Source organism: Urocitellus parryii, chromosome 9 (assembly GCF_045843805.1).
Source record: "Urocitellus parryii isolate mUroPar1 chromosome 9, mUroPar1.hap1, whole genome shotgun sequence".
In the NCBI taxonomy this organism is placed as follows: domain Eukaryota; kingdom Metazoa; phylum Chordata; class Mammalia; order Rodentia; family Sciuridae; genus Urocitellus; species Urocitellus parryii.
Window position 1 is genome coordinate 20,686,275 of NC_135539.1, and position 19,544 is coordinate 20,705,818.

At 50.7% G+C, this 19,544-nt stretch overlaps 1 protein-coding gene across 1 annotated transcript; it reads right to left on the minus strand.

Moving 5' to 3' along the window:
- Nucleotides 1–488: 488 nt before the first annotated feature.
- On the minus strand, nt 489–19,259 carry LOC113190842 (major vault protein). The gene is made up of 15 exons (XM_077802483.1): nt 19,211–19,259; nt 12,217–12,363; nt 11,876–12,071; nt 10,302–10,425; nt 10,051–10,182; nt 8,503–8,597; nt 7,977–8,213; nt 6,371–6,652; nt 5,105–5,349; nt 4,810–5,007; nt 3,322–3,708; nt 2,259–2,375; nt 1,976–2,102; nt 1,098–1,286; nt 489–714 (listed from the first exon to the last, which is right to left on the minus strand). The coding sequence occupies exons 2-15, from the start codon at nt 12,339–12,341 to the stop codon at nt 496–498; spliced, it is 2,673 nt and encodes an 890-aa protein (XP_077658609.1). The 5' UTR covers nt 12,342–12,363; nt 19,211–19,259; the 3' UTR covers nt 489–495.
- Nucleotides 19,260–19,544: the final 285 nt, after the last annotated feature.

A 19,544-nucleotide genomic window follows, 5' to 3' on the forward strand; every position in this document is an offset into this window, starting at 1 on the left:
TATGGGTGCTGTAGGCTGCTGGTATGACCAGCAGGTGGCGCCAAAGGGGAGTTGCCTAAATAGGCTTTGGGGGGGGGGGGCTCCATGGTGGCTGGGGGTAGATTCCAGAACTGCCAGGCCACCCTGGGTTCTTAGAGGCATGAATGGATGGAGAGGTTGCCAGTCCCAGCCATCCCAGAGAACTTGGCAGGCAGACTGCGTTCTTCCATGGGTGACATCATCTTCCTGACCTGGGATCTAGGAAAGTTGACTCCCTAGAGGACAGACAGCTTGCTAAGGCTTTGCGGATCCCATTGTGATCAGGGCAACTTTGGGCTCATCTCTGACTCCGTTTCCTCTCCACTTTCCAGATGTGCATAGTCTCTAGTAATTACCTTCCAGATGTCAGGGGTACACTTCCCTCCACCAGTGAGCTCCTCGTAGCCCAGGCTTGAGATAAAGAATTTAAATGCCCAGAAATGTCCACTTTATTGGTCAGTTGTGAGTGAGTAAGAGCTAAGGCACAATTTGGTTGCCTCCAGCAGTTGGAGAGGTGGGAGGAGCCCGAATATGTAAACCCTCCTGAGGGCTGAGCCCACTGGCTGCCATTCGGGCCTGGGGCTGACCATCAGACCCTAGCCCCAGCAGCCCAAAGGCTGTGTTGAAGAGGTTGATGGGAGAGGAGCCATCAGTGATCAAGGTGGATTTCAGACCAAGGGACTGGAGCAGTTTGACCTGGAGGTGAAGAGGAAGAGGAGGAGGAAGGAAAGAAGACAGGGTCAGATGTTGGTCACTTCTTGCACTTCCAAGTGACCCTCCTGAAACCAACGGATTTGAAGTGTCAGCTCCCGTTCATCCCATCACCCAGCCTGCCTTCCTTGGAAGCATCAGTCACAGACCAACACCCCGGTATTCACCGTCTCCCCCAAGAGTTCCAGCTCTCTGCTGAGTCTAATACAGTGCCTGATGTTGACACACATGACACTGTGCTCAAGTGATAAAGGGACATCTTTTCACTCCCTCTCCATGACACTCTGGATGTTATTTCCTTTCTGCCTTCTTAGTTCCAAGGCTGGTACCAAGTCAAACACTCCCCTCCAACCTCCCCTAACCCTCACCTGCATCTCTGGCCCGGCCACAGCCAGGTCCCTGATGGTGCTGGGGCCCAGGGCCTCTGTCATCTGCTTGAACTTCTTTGCCTCCACCTCAGCCAGTTGCTGGGCCTTGCTCACTTCCAGCTCCAGCTGAGCCCGGGCATAGACCAGTTCCAGCTCTCGTACTTTCTGGACCCGCTGGAGCTCAGCCTCCTGCAAGGGAAGAAACGTGGCTGGCTTAAGATCATGTGGTCCCTGGGAACTGTCCAGAAGGTCACCCTAGCCAGCGAGCCTGAAGGAACTGAGGCAGAGGGCACACAGCTCTAATCTTTTAGTTAGCAGGGTGTGAATCCTCGCTATGCCACTGCTTAGCTAGTGACGCACAGGCGCTCCTTAATCTGAGCATCAGTGCAGTGGTGCTCATGCCTGTGATCCCAGCCACTTAGGAGGCAGACACAGGAGGATTGCCAGTTTGAGGCCAACCAGGGCCACTTAACAAGATCCTGTATGAAAATAAAAAAGGGTGGGATGTAGGTCAGTGGTAAAACACCCCTGGGTTCAATCTCTGGTACCACACACACACACACACAAAAAAGATAAGACCTAACTCAATGGGATTTCAAGCACAAAATAAGAACATAAATGTAAAGCACATGCTTCACAACTTGGCACAAAGGTGCCAGTGTTTGAGTACTCATCTGCAAAATGGGTATAATAATCCTTATTCTCAAAGAATGGATTAAATGCATTGCTATAGGGCAAAGGTCTTTGTAAAACACAAAGTACTTGAAGAAGGCTTTATATTAGGGTGCTTAGTATCATACTTGGCTTCAGAGATCAAAATGAATGGGTCTCTTCCAGGTTCCAAGGCCACACCCTTCCACAAGCAGTCCCCAACTCACCGTCTCAATGGCCAAAGCCTGTGCTTTCAGCTTGGCCTGCAGCACGGAGCCTTCGCCCTCAATCCGCGCAGCCTCTCCACGGGACTCGGCTTCGGCCTTGGCAGTCCCGGTGCTCTTTACAACCGTGCTGGAGGGGGAGGCAGAGTCCCATAAGACTCAAAAGAAAGCCCTGACCACTTGGGGCCTTGATTTAGGCCATGCAACATGCTGTTCCGTCTCAAACACACCCTGGTGCCCCCACCCACCACTTCCCAAGACCATCCTCCTGGGGTTCTCCACCCACCTCAAAGCTTCAAGCTCCAAGAGTTCTTTGCGAGCTTTTTCAGCTTCTGATTGGTCCAAGATCTTCTGCCTCTCTAGTCGGCCTCTGGCTTCTTGTTCCAATCTCTGGGCCTCGTGCCTGGATGAGATCAGGGACAGGCTGAGATGCTGGCACAGGGCCACAGCTGGATAGGACTGCCAAGGGCAGAGACTGCCAAACTATAGGGAGCCAAGACAGACCCTGGCCTGCAGAAGGCACTGGATACGCACCTCCACTCAAAACAGCGTGCACGCTGTTCGCATCTCCAGGGTGGCTCTAGACCTGGGGAAGGCAGCATGCTCAGGGCCCCTGCTTCAACCAATATCCCCTCCAGTGGGGAAAAAAAAACAAGCAAGGGCAATTTCAGATAGAAACAAGCACCTTGGAGATGGTAAAAATGGGTGTCTGGGCAAAGAGGGTGCTACTGCAGTCATGGGAGAAAGAAAAGGAGGAGACCTTCAGACTGAGATCAAGAGGAGGAGTCTGGTTTGAAAATGCTCTGGAGGAAGCATCTAGGCAGCGGATAAGACTGTGCAAAAGGCTGTTGGGCTGGGCGCAGTGGCGCGCACCTGTAATATCAGCTGCTCAAGAGGCTGAGGCAGGAGGATCACCTCAGCAATGGCGAGGTGCTAAGCAACTCAGAGACCCTGACTCTAAACAAAATCAGAACAGGGCTGGGGATGTGGCTCAATGGTCGAGTGCCTGGGAATTCAGTCCCCAGCACACCTCCCCGAAATAAAAGGCTTCAGGTGGGGAAGCCCTTAGAAGTTCATTTGCGGTGCCAGAGATGGAACCCACGCTAGGCAAGTGCTCTACTGCTAATCTGTACCCCCTGCGCCAGGAGCAAGGTGGGAAGCTAAGGGAGTACAGGTGGGATCTCATTCACATTTTTAAGGGGGTCACGCCATCCACAATGTAAAGAGGTCCTTGAGGACAAGGATGCAGCAGGTCGACATAATGGACTCCATGCTACTCACGCCCTGGGAGTATAAGATGGAGACCCCGGAGAGGCATTCTAGGCAGCTGAGCCCCAGGTGTCACTCACTTGGCTGCCGCCTCCTGGGAGTTGGTGGTGATCTCAATGGCCAGCTGGACACTGCGCTGCAGGGCGTCCCGGGTCCTCTGGTCCACAGGCTCCACCGACTGCACATCCACACTGCTCACTACCAGCCCATTCTGGGGGAAGACGGCCTGGTCCCGGGGCTTGGGCAGGCTCATGCCATCAGAGCCCTTGACTTCTGAGGTCTCAAAGCCAAAGACGGCTGTGCGAATGATGCGAGCCGAGTTCTTGTGGAAGTCATCGAAGGTGACGGAGGCCACGGTTCCTCGCACCCGGGAGGCGATGGCCTTACAGGCATCCCCCACAAAGTCAGGCACCGAGAAGAGCTTGGCTGCCTCCTGAGGATCATTCCGGTCACTCAATTCAAAGTGCCTGTGGACAAAGAGGCCCAGAAGAGAAACCTGTTTTCTTAACCAGGCACAGTGACACAAGCCTGTAATCTCAGTGGCTCAGGAGGCTGAGACAGGAGGATGGCACATTCAAAGCCAGCCTCAGCAACTTAGCAAGGCCCTAAGCAACTCAGCAAGAGCCTGTGTATAAATGTCCAAATAAAAAAATAAAAAGGGCTGGAGAACCACTTCAGTCCCTGCCCCCCCCAAAAAAAAAGACTTTCTTTGAGTAGAATTTCAACACTCATCCCCTATAGCTGGGCAGGGCCCCTTACAATAGATAATGCTAACTTGTACCCAGTAAGGTCCCAAGGAACTTACCATGTTTCCATTTAATCTTCTCAGCTACCCTAGTAAGTGGGGATAAACATTCTCCCCATTTTACAGAGGTTAACCGACTCGCCCAAGATCATACAATGTGTGGCAGGAAGGAATTCTGAATCCAGGCAATCTGTCTCTTAATGATTATGCCACAGTGCCCTGGAATATGCCAGGACCATCCACCTCACAGGGTACTGGCTACTCTCAGCCAAGAAATGAGAAACACACACTTGGGAGTTGGTGAGCATTAGTTCTGCAAGTAACTTATCTCATCCTAATTCTAAGGGCTGCCATTGGAACTCTCATCATATACAGGGACTGTTCTAATTCTCTCAGCACCCTGTCAACAGCCCTGTGATGTAGGTGATGCTGTTGCACATAGGTAAGCTGAGGAGAGCACCAAGCGGTTTGCACAGGTCCATAGCTAGGGAGAAGCAGACCTGGGCTGTGGTTTCAGAACAGGTGCTTTGGCCACATGGTCTGCCCACTCCTGCCTGCTGTATCCCATTGATCTTTTAATAACCTTTCACTTGTGTTGTGTTAAATGTATGTTGGGAGTCTCCCTGGGGTAGTGTTCAGCTACTGGTTTCCAAAGTCCCAGAATGCGAGTGAGCCCACAACTTTCCTGGATTTGCTAATGCCTGGCTTCCCTCTGCACCAGGCATGAGTCAGGCATTCTGCCCTCATTAGGAGGCATCTCTCTTCCTCAGGGCTCCCCAGGGCTGCACCCAGCAGGCCCTCACCCAAGACTCCCAGCCCTTACCAGTTATAGGCAAGCTGCAGCTGCAGTCTGGCATGATCCGCTGTTTCTATGGTGATGACATCTGTAAAGAAGTCAGGTCCCAGCAGCAGACAGAGGGCTCGGCGGGCATGGGGACGTTTGGGCCGCCCCGCTGACAGGGACAACACTGTGAACTGCTCCTCAGGACCCAGCGACACCAGCTCTGGCCCAAAGACCACCCTGAAGGGAGAGCCAGAAGTCAGGTGGGGGGAGAGCCAGAAGTCAGGTGGGGGGAGAGCCTCCCCTACCACCCCGGAGGCTGGGGCCAGCCGCTCACCGGGCTCTCTTCTCTCTGTAGTCGTACACCTGCACGGCTGCGTTGTGAGGGATGCGGTAGCTGACCACACGCGTCTTGTTCCGGGGAGCTGAGGGCTGAACGGTCTTAGCTGTGTCCTCCTTGCCCCTGTCTGCCAGAGGGTCATGCCTCTTGTTCAACAGCTCCTCCACCCCAGGGGGCAGCTCCTTCTCCCACAGGACTTCGTCCTGCGTCAGCATGTAGGTGCTTCCGATCACAGCACGTACCTTGAGAGGTGGGGACAAGAAGAGGTCTTATCAGTGAGGGTTAGAGGGACGCCCCCCGCCGTCCTGAGCAGAGCTGATCCACCCTGGAGCAACACAGCGGGTCAGCATGGTCCATGCAGCAAAGCTTCATCTGGGCAAGCTACTCGAGCCTTTGCTTTGGGTTCTTCATCTATAAAATGGACATGACAGTGGCCACCTTGTGGGGTCAAGGGCCTGTTTCATGTGTCCAATTCAAAGAACACTTGGCATACAGCAAGTGCTTAATATTATTCCTGGGATGCTCGGAGGGTGTCACAGAGAGATGCAATGCTAGGAAGCACCTCCTCAGATTCTAATCTGAATTTCTAGGTTGGATTCTTAGAGAAAGAGGTTGGAGATGTGGTTCTCAGTCAAACCAAGGTTGAAGTTTTAGGTGAAGCAGCAAAAAGGAAATCTTTCACTAGCCTATGGGCATGGGGGAGGAGGGTAATATTGCTCCCAGGTCACACTCCAGGGAGATGTTCAAGCTAGGACCAGATTTGCAGTGGGGCAGAATCCCCATCCCAGTACCAGGTCATCCCTGCAGTTTGAGGTTTTAGGTTTTTTTGTGTTTTTTTTTTTTTCTACCAGGGATTGAACCCAGGGGGCTCTTTACCCCTGAGCCACATCTCCAGCCCTTTTTAATTTTTGAGACAGGGTCTCACTAAGTTGCTTAGAGTCTTGCTAAGTTACTGAGGCTGCCCTCAAACTTGTGATCCTCCTGCCTCAGCCTCCCAAGTTGCTGGGATTACTGGCATGTACCACCATGCCCGGCTTCAGTTGCAGTTTTGAAGTAAGATATTTTAGACAAAGAAATGGCAAATATCCCATGGAATGCCCTCGAGTCCACCAGCAGCCCACGCAGATGCTATTATAGATATTGCTGGCGTCCCCTCCCCCACGCCCACCATGTGCCTCTCTCCAGCAGCATCAGATGCTTGCTCAGAGGAAGTCCCCACCATGGTCACATAGCAGTGACAGCCGCCCATCCCTCAGCAGTTACCCTTCCAGTCTTGACGTCCTGCACATAGATGCCCTCATTCTCGTCCAGAGGGATGGCCTGCCGCTCCTCCACCACCTCCACCTTGGCAGATGGCACATACTCCAGGGGCCCTCGGATGAGCCAGCGGTCCCCCGCCTGGTGGGAGACCTTCTCCTCCTCCTCCCCCTCCTCCAGGGACTGCAGAGCCCTCAGCAGCAGCCCCTGCTGCTCCGACAGCACATACACATCTTGAATGCCTCGCTCCAGCCTCTCCCCTGGCTGCAGGAAAAAAGACTTCTCTCCCTGGTGGGGACACAGGTGAGGAGAGGGTTAGGAGCAGTTGCCACCCAGGGCTACAGGTGCCTCCAGTGGCACCTCCCCAGCCCTGTGCTACCCTGGGCTTGTGCTGAGTACAGGAGCCCCAAAGCATGCCCCACCCCCACAGTATAATACTGTGGTGCACTATCTGGACTGTGAGGCTCTAAGGGCTATAAAATCTCACTTGGTCAAACATGTCTCTGAAAGACTGAACTGTCACACCTGGATCATTACAAGTTAAACTTTTGATAGCGGGGACTGTACCCAGGGGTGCTTTATCACTGAGCCACATGCCCAGCCCTTCTTACTTGTTTATGTGGTGCTGAGGATCAAACTTAGTGCTTCACATGTGCGAAGCGAGCACTCTACCACTGAGCCACAACTCCAGCCCTCTTTTTATATATATATATTTTTTTAATTTTTAGACATGGTCTTGCCAAGTTGCTTAGGGCCTCGCTAAACTGGTGAGGCTGACCTCAAACTTGGAGTTCTCCCCTTTCAGCCTCCAGAGCTGCTGGGATTACAGGCATGCACCAAGACCTCACCCAGCTACAAGTTAAACTGTTTAGAGTCAACCTATTCACAAGAGTTACAAAGCTGGTTATAGTGGTGCATGCCTGTAATCTCTGCAATTCAGGAGGCTGATGCAGGAGGATCACAAGTTTCAGGCTAGCCTGGGGCCATTTAAGCAAGATCTTATCTCAAAATAAGAACTCAAAAGGGCTGGAGATATAGTTCAGGGGTAGAGCGCCCCTGAGTTCAATCCCCAATACCAAAATAGATAGATAAATAAAAATAAAAATGAATAAAATAATGCAATATTCTGGGAACATGGCAGCCTCCTCTGTTTTTACTTGTCTGGGCCGCATTTACAAGACAACAGCTGAACAATTGGCCTTCAACAGCAACCCTGTGCTATAGGCAGAAACTACTGCTGCGCAGCCCTTTAGGGGAAGTGTGCGGTCCCCGGAGTCCCTACATAAAGTTCATGGAGCAGGGGAGAAGGTCAACTGTGGGATTTGTTTTACACAAGACGACCAAGGTCCTAGAACACAGAGGTGTGACACAGGAGACGGTTTCAGGGTCTTCCGGCATGGGGTGGAGGGCAGGATGCAGAACAGGGAGCATGTCCCTGAGGTTCCCTGGAGGCTGCCCGGGTTTCAAATGGGAAGGGTCCTAGGCACACAGAACTAAGTGTTCAAAGGCACCAAGGGTGTTTCTAGAATGTGGAGTGAGTGGAAGTCAGGCCTCCTGTACTCAAGAGCATTTACCCTCATAGGACAGGCTCTGGGGAAAAGGAGGAACTCACCTTGATGACCCGCTTTTGTCCCAGCTGGTTCTTGCCATCTGGTCCCACGGGGTCCAGGACCACACAGTAGTTTTGGGGGCCCAGTGTGGTGATGGGCACGACTCCTAGTACTTCCTCATGGACATCGGGCACGTGAGCTGCTGTGTCCTGGACTGTCACTAGCCACTCCTCCCCAGTGCGGCGGGTCACTCCACGCAAGTCCTGGAAGTTCTGCCGAGCCCGGAGGTGCAGGGCTGTCTGCAGAAGGAGACGCTGGGTGTTCAGTAAGTCTCCCTCCAACTTCCTCCTACCACTTCCTTGGGGGATTCTGGAAACACCACTGGCCACTAACTCTGCTCCCAGGTCTGAGGGACTTTTTAACCCTTCCAGATAGCCCAAGATAGTCCTCAGTTGATGTGACCTCTGGGGTTTTTATAGTGACCCTAGTAATGTCTTCCTTTCACTCTCACATTGTCTGCTGCTATTCTTTGCCACTTTTGAGCATTCCCTAGCCCAGGGTCCCTTTTCTCATCCCCAGGCCACAAACCTTTTCCGTAAGGATTACAGCATCCACCAAATCCAGAACCTCCTCGAACACTGCTGGGAGATATGCACCCACAGAGCGGACCAGCCATTCTTCTCCTGGTCAAGGGCAGGAGGTCAAGGTCAGAAGTTATGCAGCTTCCCCCAGATGTCTTTTCCACAGCTTAGATAACAGGACAACAGGACTTCAAAGGTGAAGAGAAGTCACTGCCCCCAGGTTCAAAGGCCTGACAGGAGCCCTTGGACTCATTCCTTTCTGCCCAGAATTAAAGAAAAAAAAAAAAACTTCTAGAATGCTCAAGGAGTTGCTACGTGAACACTCTGCTATTTCTTCTCTATGCCCCAAAGACTAAGTTTTTCCCTCCCCTAAAATGGGCAGGAAAATTGCCTCTATTAGCCAGGCACGGAGGTGCACGCCTGTAATCCCAGCAGCTCAGGAGGCTAAAATAGGAGGATCGGGAGTTCAAAGCCAGCCTCAGCAAAAGCAAGACACTACTGGGCTGGGGATGTGGCTCAAGCGGTAGCGCGCTCGCCTGGCATGCGTGCGGCCCGGGTTTGATCCTCAACACCACATACAAAGATGTTGTGTCCGTCAAAAACTAAAAAAGTATTAAAAAATTTCTCTCTTCTTTCTCTCAACCTTAAAACAAATAAAACAAAATAAAAAAACAAGGCACTAAGCAACTCAGCGAGACCCTGTCTCTAAATAAAATACAAAATATGGCTGGGGGTGTGGCTCAGTGGTTGAGTAACCCCAAGTTCAATCCCTGGTGCCCTGGTGCCTCCAGTAGAGTTGTGGGTATCCTTTTGTTTCCTGGAGCAGCAAGGACGCCCAAGCCTCAGCCTTGCCCCATCTGGCCACATATCCTGGGCAAGTCACCGGATCTGTGCCTCAGCCTTGCCATATGGAAGACAGGAAAGTCACATCAAGGTTGTTGGTGGACTCAATAAGCTACAATTTGTAAAGCATTTTGATCCACATCCAGCAATGCACTTGGGTGCATTTGTTCACTGTATTTGAACCTCTGCATTGTTGATCCAGAATCAGATAAGACCTGGCCACTGCCCACAGCTCAAGTTGAAGGGTGGGAGAGGGAAAGGCCACGTCCATGTGCTTATGATCACAGGATCAGGGCTGGGGCAGAGCCAGCGCTGGACAGCCCTCCATAATTCAAGAAATACCGAGGGCTGGGGATGTGGCTCAAGTGGTAACGCACTCGCAAGAGCGTGGCGCTGGGTTCGATCCTCAGCACTACATAATAAAGACGTTGTGTCCACTGAAAACTGAAAAATATTAAAAAAAATTCTCCTCTTAAAAAAAACCCAAAAAACGAAATGCCAGAGTTTTTTCAAAGTGAACTCATTTACTAACTATAATGCTCTATTATGTGCATGCAAGGCAACTCTACCAACCGAGCTGTAGCCCAGCCCTAAAAAATGAAAAGAGAAACCAGGGAAGCACTGCCCTCTGGCTACAAGTGGCTTTCCCTGCCTCCCCTGCAAGCAAAGTCCCTCCTGCCCACCCACCATCAGTATCCCTTGGGGTCCCCACCTGTCACCCTCTCCTTGCCATCCCGGTCCAAGCACTCCTTGCGGGCCCTCAGCCTCAGTGCCTGATTCTGTCTGATGACAGTAGCCTGAATGATCTCCACAACCTCCACCTCCTTCCGGGGGATGTACGTGCCTGGGAAAGGGGAGATGGAACAGAAGCTGAGGATAGAAGAGGTCAGGGCGATGGTGGGAAGGCAAAGACCCTGACCCCAACCAAAGACCCCGACCTCTCCTAATGGAGAGTTAACTTACCCGGTCCCTCAAATAGCCATTCGTCTCCTGCTACTATCTTGTATCCATCCTTATCCTCAAAGTCCAGCAGCGCCTTAAGATGTAGGGCAGTATTGGGCAGGACCACTTGCAGTGGGGTGATGTCCTAGTGGGGGATGAAGAGGCCAGGGGCACTCAGTGCTATGACCTTGATGGTTAAACCGGATAGTATGAAGGTCAGAACCTATGGCATCAATCTTTATGTGTCCCAAAATAAGACCCAGGTGGAATACCCAAGGTAGAGGTGGTCCCAAGGATATCTGATCTAAAGAACTAAAGGATGGAGTAGATCAAGCAGGAGGATGCCATCACTGATGAGCTCAGGAGATGTTTAGAGCTAATAATCTAAGAGGGAGACTGAGTAGAAGGCTTGAGATATTTTAGAAATATCTGGGAAGCTTAATCAATGAAATTTCCTGGTCTGTTGTTCACGGGTGCTCTCTAGGGATTATATGAAGGTGGGAAGATATAAACCTCTATAACATTAACAGGCAAGTTTTAAGCATAGCTTTGCCTCAGGGTTATAAGATAGTCCTTGGTGTTCCAGTCTTCACATCTTCAGACAAGGGGAACCTGGCAAAAAAAAAGTAGATGCACCTTCTAAAAGTTTGTAGAAATGTCTCCACAAACATGAATTCCTTTGATATTTGACAATGTTCAGAGAGAGAGAGGAAAGGAAAAAAAGAAAAGGAACACAGATATTAGGAGACAAGATCAAGGTCATACAGCCAGTAAAGAATGGAATCAAGACTTGAATCCTAGGGAATCTTGCCTGCTCTCCCGACTCCAACTACACTGGCCCTGGGCTGTGGAAAATGGAGTAAACACTCTGCCCTCTGGCCACACACTGGCTAGAGTCTCCCTTTCCCTGTTCACCTCCTATACACAGGACGCTCTGGTCATCGTGACTGAGGACACAGCCTCTGTCTTCATGAAGTTTCAGTTCCAGCAGGGAGATAAGGCAGGACTCTTCTCCCTAGACTGCAGATGTCGGGAGGGTGGTTCTGCAGAAACTCACTTGAAGGAGAAGTTTGGGAACTGGCTTTTTTTTTTTTTTGGTATTGAGAATTGAACCCAGGGGAGTTCTCTCACTGAACCACATCCCCAGTCCATTTTATATTTTATTTTGAGACAGGGTCTCACTAAGTTGCTGAGGGTCTTGCTAAATGCTGAGGTTAGCTTTGAACTTGTGATCCACCTGCCTCAACCTTCTGAGTTGCTGGGATACCCAGCTAAGAAGTTAGAGATGGAAAGGAGAGAGAAGTGAGAGGTGAGGAGCAGAGCCTCAGGAGACAGAGGATGAGTTGGGCTTCATCACGTCCACTTGATGGAGGGGAAGCTCCCCAAGGCTCCACAGTGGAGACAGGAGAGGAGGGTAGGTTGGGGACACAGAGGAGGAAGCAGGGGGCTGGCAAGGCGAGTAGAAAGACGGTGAATCAATTTTGCCCTGGTGAGAACCAGCAAATGTCCCTCCCAGCCCTTCCCACTGTCCCCTCAGAAGACAGTGCAGAGCCCTAGGACAGGCAGAGTGGGGGATGGGGAAGCAAGCCAAGTACCTTTTCCAGCACTTCCCCTGGGTACAAGGGAAAGGGGTCCTGGGCCAACCGGATCTCTTGGTCAGCGTGGCGAAGCCGTACTTGCCCTGTGACATCGAACAGCACAGAGCCCTGGGCATCCCGGGACACAGGGTTGGTCACTGTGCAGTAGTGGCGTGGGGGGACTGTTACCATGCGCACGGGGGCAAACAGCACCCTGTTAGAAGGCGAGAAGGGGTGTGAAGACCCAGGTCCCTGTTCCCAGAGGAGACAGCAAACAGGAGAAAGCTCCCTGCCACCCAAGTTTGTGAACAAGGCAGCGACCAATGTGCCCTTCTTGTCCCTGAGGACCCCACACCAACCTCTCATTATCCTGCCGGATGTAGGTCTTTGGCCCGATCTCCACCCGGGACACGTTGCTGTTCTGGTCCAGAACATGGATGTAGTGGTATGGCGGGATGCGGATGATGGACTCTTCAGTTGCCATGGTGACTTCTAAGCACAGAGCTCTGACAGACAGATGGGAAGACGACACAAAATAAGCACAGGGGACCTGGGATGAAGCAGGCCCCAGTCTAAAGATGGCCTATGGGTGGCCCTTCATTTTTCAGCTCAAATGACGCCTCCCATTTCCTGTCCCCACTCCCATCTTTCCCACCCAGGACTCCAGAGCCCATCCACAAAAGGTTAGATCAAAAAGTTCATTCAAAAGATTCCCCTCTAGGGGCACAGAGTTAGAGCTACCTCCAGCTGAAGTGTAGATCCGTCTATGGGGACAGGGATGTAGCCTCTCACAGCACACAGGGGGAAGCGGCCACGATGCAGGGCGCTCTGGCTCCTCCAGAGGCAGGCAGCTTTTATTTCAGGGGATCCCAAAGGCCAGGCAATATAAAGTGTTAGCCCGCGGCCAAAGAATATCTGCAGGATCTTTTTCTGCACCCCTCCCCTTCCTTGAGCGTTAAGCAATCCTGGGGTGAACAGGTGAGACGTGATCCACCAGGGAAGGGATCCCTGACCGCATTGATGCTCCCATAGAATCACCCAGATTGGTAACAGCCAGTCATTCTAGTCTTTGCCTCTAGTTCGCTTTCTGGTCTGTTGTCACCCTGTTGTTATGGGATCGGGGAAGGGAAAAGGGGGCAAATAATTTTTGTATTCCACCCACCCCAGGCTACCTGCCTCCATATCTGGGTAGTTTCATCCAGAGGCTGGGCTGTTCAGGAACATCACACACATGACCTAATGCCCATCCCTACATCCCGCACCTCTTGGACTCTGCCATGTTTTTTGAGTCAGCAAAGGAAATCAAGTTTACTACCCAACTCTAAGCCTTGTCCTTAGAAGGAAACGTCTGACTCTAACCTGTTTTTATTTTTTTTGGGGGGGTGGGGCGTGGATATTGGGTGGTAGGTAACACATAAATATGAGCCTTGGGAACATGAGGTTAAGGGGATAATTCTATAAACTGGGTCTATCATGCTAACCCCACATGCTTTCTTTCAAAAAGTAAAATACCCACCTAGCTTAAGAAATGCTACATTCCTCAGCAAATACCTGTGATCTGCAGGAAGAATGCTGAACACAGTTACCCTGGGGAAGGGGCACTTCTGTGACCCTTACACAGACCAGATCCCTGAACTCGGGGAGATAAGGATAATTCCCCCTAACTGGTTCCAATTACAACTGGTCAGTGTGGGCCTAGCTCACTCAAAGTTGCCTCTAGATCTTTAGCAGGTCATTATAATGTAAAATCTCCCCTCTAAGGGTAAGACCATACAAAGTATGGACATCTGGTGCAATCCTGCCTTCCCTGGGGCCCCCATTAAAATTGGTGGGCGGCAGGGGTGTGTCATTCTCCTGAGAGGACCCCCAGTCTCTTGAGAGCATGCCCCCTTTTACCTTTTCCTTTCCCTTCTAATAAGCTCCTGCTTGTTACTCTGAGCAACGTGTCTGAAATCATACATACAACAGGGCCCTGGATTCCACCCTGATATCACAGAGCAAAGACTCGCCATTCCAGAGATGATCCCAGGAATGGCGAGTCTTTGCTCTCTGATATCAGGGTGGAATCCAGGGCCCTGTTTGTAAGTACTCTACTGCTGAGCCGCACCCTCAGGCACCACATATTTCTGAAGTCACCACCAAAAGGAGTGGTTCTTCATTCATTCACTCAGGCAGTTTTCCATCTGGGGAACAATGAAAGTAAGATGGTTTTGAAGTGGTTTCTCACAGGACAAATAGGCAGAAGCCCGGAAATAACAGAATCAAAACTGGAAGAGAGACCCAAGAGAACAGTTTTGCTTGATCCACACAACCTATCAATTGTCAGTTTGTTTGTGTCACAATTATGAGATTTTAGCTGGGCATGGTGGCACATGCCTATAATCCCAACAACTCAGGAGGCCGAGGCAGGCAGATCACAGTTTGAGGCCAGCCTCAGCAGCACAGTGAGATACAATCTCAAAAAAACAGAAAGGACTAGGGTGTAGACCACCCCTGGGTTCAATCCAAAGTAAGACAAAAAACCCAAAACCAAATCATGAACTTTTACAAGCTCTGAATTCGTGCTTCTCTTGAAGATTTTGGAGACCAGCAACACAACATCCACATTTCCAGGTGGCAAAGTTGGCAAGAGCCAAGTAGCAGCTACACCCCTGTTCTTACTTTTGGTGGTATTGGTGGTATTGGGGACTGATCCCAGGGGTGCTCTACCGCTAAGCTACATCCCCAGTCCTCAGTCCTCTTTTTGGAAATGCTAAATCATTGAGGGTCTCTCCCTAATTTGTTGAGGCTGGCCTTGAACTTTGATTCTCCTGCCTCAGCCTCCCCGGACTTGCAGCAGCATGACTGGCAAGCTGCACAAACTTTTCTGCTCACCACAGTCCCAGGCACTTCCTATTATCTTATACCTGAGCAGCCACATGCATATCAGCTGCCTGGTTCCTATTTAAAATCCTTTAACCTGGGCTGGGGTTGTGACTCAGAGGTAGAGAGCTCCCCTAGCATGCGTGAGGCACTGGGTTCGATCCTCAGCACCACATATAAAAATAAATGAAGATATTATGTCCACTTATAACTAAAAGTAAATATTAAAAAAATCCTTTAACTCGGCATTATCAGTAGAACTTTTTACTATTCTAAATCTGCTCTGTCTTTGGACTAAACACATGTGACAACTGAATACTTGGAATGTGGCTAATTTTATCTGCTGGGTGTAGTAGTGCATGTCTGTAATCTCAGGGACTCTGGAGACTGAGGCAGGAGGATTCCAAGTTGGAGACCAGTCTCAGGAACTTAGGGAGACCCTAAGCAACTTAGATCCCGTCTCAAAAAATAAAAGGGGCTGAGGGTATAGCTCAATGGTAAAGCATGGGTCTGGCATGTATCAGAGCCCTGGTACTCCCCGGCCATTTTGTTCTTATACCAGGGTTTGAACCCAGGGGTGCTTACCCAGTGAGCCACATCCCCAGCCCTTTTTATTTCATTTTTATTTTGAGTCAGGATCTTCCTTGCTAAGTTGCTGAGGCTGATTTCAAACTTGCAATCCTGTGATTATAGGTGTGTGCCACCATGCCTAGCCCCTTGAATTTTTAAAAAATTTTAACTTAAATAGAAAAAGGAGACTCGCTGATCCCATAATGAACTGTATCGCTTTAAGCAGTTGAGACCCACATAGGGTCAATGAGTCACTCAGGGCCACAAAACAAGTTAGTGATACTATCAGGACTAGAGGGCTTTTGGAAGGTCTAGATTTCAGGCCTGGCCCTACCTTCCCAGATCTACTCCCCCACCCATCTCCCTTCAGTCCCTTTGAGACCTGTCCCCTAGTTGGCTGGGTGGGGGGTATGGAGAACATGCTCAGCCTGGTCTCACCACAAGTGCCTCCAATATCATGAAGTTTTCTGAAAACAGCCAACATTCACCTGAAGTCTCAGAGACCACTATTCCCCTAACACAACACAGAGAATGGATGTCAGGATGGATGGGCAGAGAACTAAACAGCCTGACCTGTCTTCAGCTGAAGCTGGGTTCATCCTCTATTTTTAAAAGGGGCTCCTGGGCTGGGGAGTGGCTCAGTGGTAGGGCACTTGCCTAGCATGTACAAGGCCTAGGCTTGAATCCCCAGCACTGTGAAGACAAAATAAAACAGGGGCTCGTGATCCCAAGCTCCTATCTTTAAAATAATACCAGGCTTCAGCCAAAATTAAAGAGTCCTGAATCCCTACTTTTCAGGGGCCTTCAGAATCACCTGGTAGATGCAGTAAATTGGAAACAGCAGATGCCAAAGTTGTGTATGTGGTGTGCAGTGAGCGAGTGGCAGAGCACCAACTAAAAGCTTAATAGTGATGCAGAATCTTGTCCCCATCCCCTAACTGTAGAATCAGCCATCATTTTTACAAGATTCTCCGAGGATTTGGGCACCCTGCAAAGTATGGGAAGAGCAGGTGCACAGTAGCCACACCCAACCCAGGCTGCACAGGAGAGGTACCTGGAGATCTTCTAAAGACACTCATTTCCGGGCTGGGGAAGGGTCCAAGCACTGGTTCTAATATATAGTCAGGACTGAGAACCAGTGGGGAAGTGTCAATCTGGCAGGTTCTGGCATCACCAGCACGATCTTGGGTCACCTACTAGCACCTGAGCCTTGCTCTGCTCAACTGTGAAGTGGGAATAAATGATGCTTCCTGAAGCTGCAGGCATTAATTAGAGAGAAGGAAGTCTGGAATGCATAGTAGAAGCTCAACAAACAGCTAGGAGCAAGAGTGAACCTGAGATCAAATCAGAATGCTCCTGGAGGGCAGGGGATTTCATTTATTCTCCTTCAGCCCTTCCCCTGTCCCAGCTCTAAGCAGCCCCTTTGTCCCCACTCCTGGGGTCTCTATCCAAGTAGGCCTGAAGTTGGAGGTGAGGATGGTCACCCCAGCTCTGGCACTCGATCTCCATCAACCTTAGGTTTAGAAAAGTGTGTGAAGTTCAGTTTAAACAGGGATTTTTTTTTTTTTTTTTTTTTGGTCAATGGAGTTTGCCTTCATGATTCTGAGTTAAACATTCTATTTTATGAGTCACATGACTCCGAAATTGCAGAGAGCTTATTTTTCATTTGGTGGTTTCCCGGCTTACCAAAACCATTTCCTGCTTTAGGGGACTATTAATGGGAATTGAGAATGTGTGGCTGAAGTTAAATCATTTTAAAATTTGTTGGTGGCAAAGTCTTGGGAGCTTTTCTTCTTAAGAAGACCCTACCTGAGATCTAACCCACTTTGGGGGAAGTGGAGTAGCTCAGTGGCCTCAAGGGGGGCAGAGCAGTTCTACCAGCCCCAAACTCTGCTCCTTTGATCTCCTGGATGCTGCCAATAAAAGACAATCACTGAAGATAAGGATTGTAATCTAGAAGTGACCCAGAAACCAGGATTCAGACTCTAAGCTAGATCAATATTTTCTTTTTTGGGGGGTGGGGTGGGGATTGAACCCACGTGTGCTTAACCACTGACCAACATCCCCAACCCTTTTTTATTTTGAGACAATCTCACTAATTTGCTGAAGCTGGCCTCAAACTTGCCATCCTCCTGCCTCAGCCTCCTGAGTCACTGGGATTATAAGGCTGCACCACCCTGTAATCAACAGCCTGTCCTGAACCCACCTTCAGCTGAAGACAATACTTCCTAAACTCACCCAATCATAGGACTTGGCTGCAAAGGGGTCCTGTCTGTGGCCCAAACTGGCCTTGAGCTCCTAGGCCCAAATGATCCTCCTGTCTTAGTTTCCCAAGTAGCAGGAACTGCAGGAACATGCCACCATGCCTGGTATCTGGCTGGGATACTTAATCCTGTTCATGCTGTTTCCCAGCATGAACCCACTGGGTCAAGGTTTCCAGGAGAGACTCCCCAACTTGTATTTGAGAAAAGTACCCTCACATAATAGCTCTTAACTTGAATCCTGGTACAGGTTACGTTTGCAGTAAGTGCCTTTAATCAACTCATTTTTCCTTCCTAAGAACTTGGAAGTGAAGGAACTTGCTCAGGATCACACAGCTCTCAAAGGCTGGAGTCAGAATTCCACCTGGGGCATTGTGACCAGAGGACTCTGGTTTTCCAGGCAGAAGCATGAAGATTTGAATCCTACATTGAGGACTTAAGAGCCTGAGTGAGGCTGGGTGCTTCCCAGGAAATAGTGCGAGTGGGGGGTTCATAAGTGAGCATTTTTTTCGAGTGCAGGCAGGATCAGCGCCCACTTCTGCTCCTTCAGAACCTGAGAGAGCAACACCAAACAAGGAGGCCTGAGCACCCAGTTTCCTGAGAGCCCTGAGGTCATCTCTAGGCTATCCACTCAAGGTTACAGAGAACTGTCCTAACCAAACAGCCCCACCCCAGGGCAGGCCAGGTGCTCTGTGTGCCAAAGGCTGTCACAAGTGGGAGTTTCCAGGGAGAGCCACCAGCACACTCCACAGGACATCTCTTTCCCCTATCTCTCAGGGGTTCCCCCCAAGCAGAGTACACAGGGGACATGTGTCAACTGCCACCACCACCACCCCCTCCTCTGCTCTAGAGTAACAGCTCCAAGATCCCCAGAATCACAGGCTGGTGGGTCCAACTGAGCTTTCTATGTTTCACTTCCTCCTCCCCAAGAGAAGAGAGCCTCTCTTACCAACTCCACCTGTTGGAAATCAAGCCCACTTTAAGATCACTCTGCCCATGATCTGTCTAGTGACTGGCCAAGGCTCCCCACTGGCACAGCCCTGCAAAGGGCAGTAGGAAAGCCTAACATTTGGCAGAGTTAAGGAAACTTCAACAGGGACAAATCACATTCTAGGAGCTTGAAGGGACAGGCCAGAACCCAGGTCCCTACAGAATGAAGGGTGAGGGCAGCCAAGATGTGTATGGGGGTGGGGTCGGGGGTGGAAAAAACCCAGGCCCTTGTGCATGCTAGACAAGTGCTCTAGCCCCAAGGTTCAGCCCCAGTCCCCATCTTTTAAGAAAGTGTGTATATGGGGGAGGCCGGGGGGTGGGTCTCACTATGTTGTCCAGGCTGGCCCTGAACTCTGGGACCACAGCCACATACCACTGTGCCTAGTAAGGTCCCCTTCTTACTTTGGGAGAGAGACTTCTTACTCAAGTCAGAGAGAGGCCTGAGATTTGAAGAGTGGGAGGGGTGGCCCTAATCTACCTTCACTCCAAAACGCAGCAAACTCCAACAAACAAAACCTCCCAAAGCAGCCTCCTTGCTCCTTTCTTCCCCAGGTTCAGGGAGGTCTTAGCTACCCCAGCAAAAGGCCCTAGAAAGCAGGACAGGGTCAAAGAGAGCCTTAGAAGGGACAGATACCCACCACTGGTTTGGGGACCAGTGTGATTTACTCACATCTAGAAACCAGGCTAGCAGCAGCACCCTCAGATCAGGAGACTCCCTCACAGTCCAGGGAACCCTTCCAGGCCACCCAGGGCAGGGCTGGGCTGGACGAGGGAGGCGGGGCAGGAGTGGGCTTGGATGTTTATAGGGCCCCTGCCACGGGGCTCATTTTCTCCCCGGGGCTACTTTGGCTACAGCTGGTGGCACCATAGTTCATTCCACACAGGAATTTCTGCCTTAGAGCCAGCTGGCGGCACTGGAGTGAGACTAGGAGGATCAGAAGGCCCGAGATAGGAGGGCAGATGGTGACTGAGTTCTCCTCTATTGCATGTGGCTTTCATTTTCC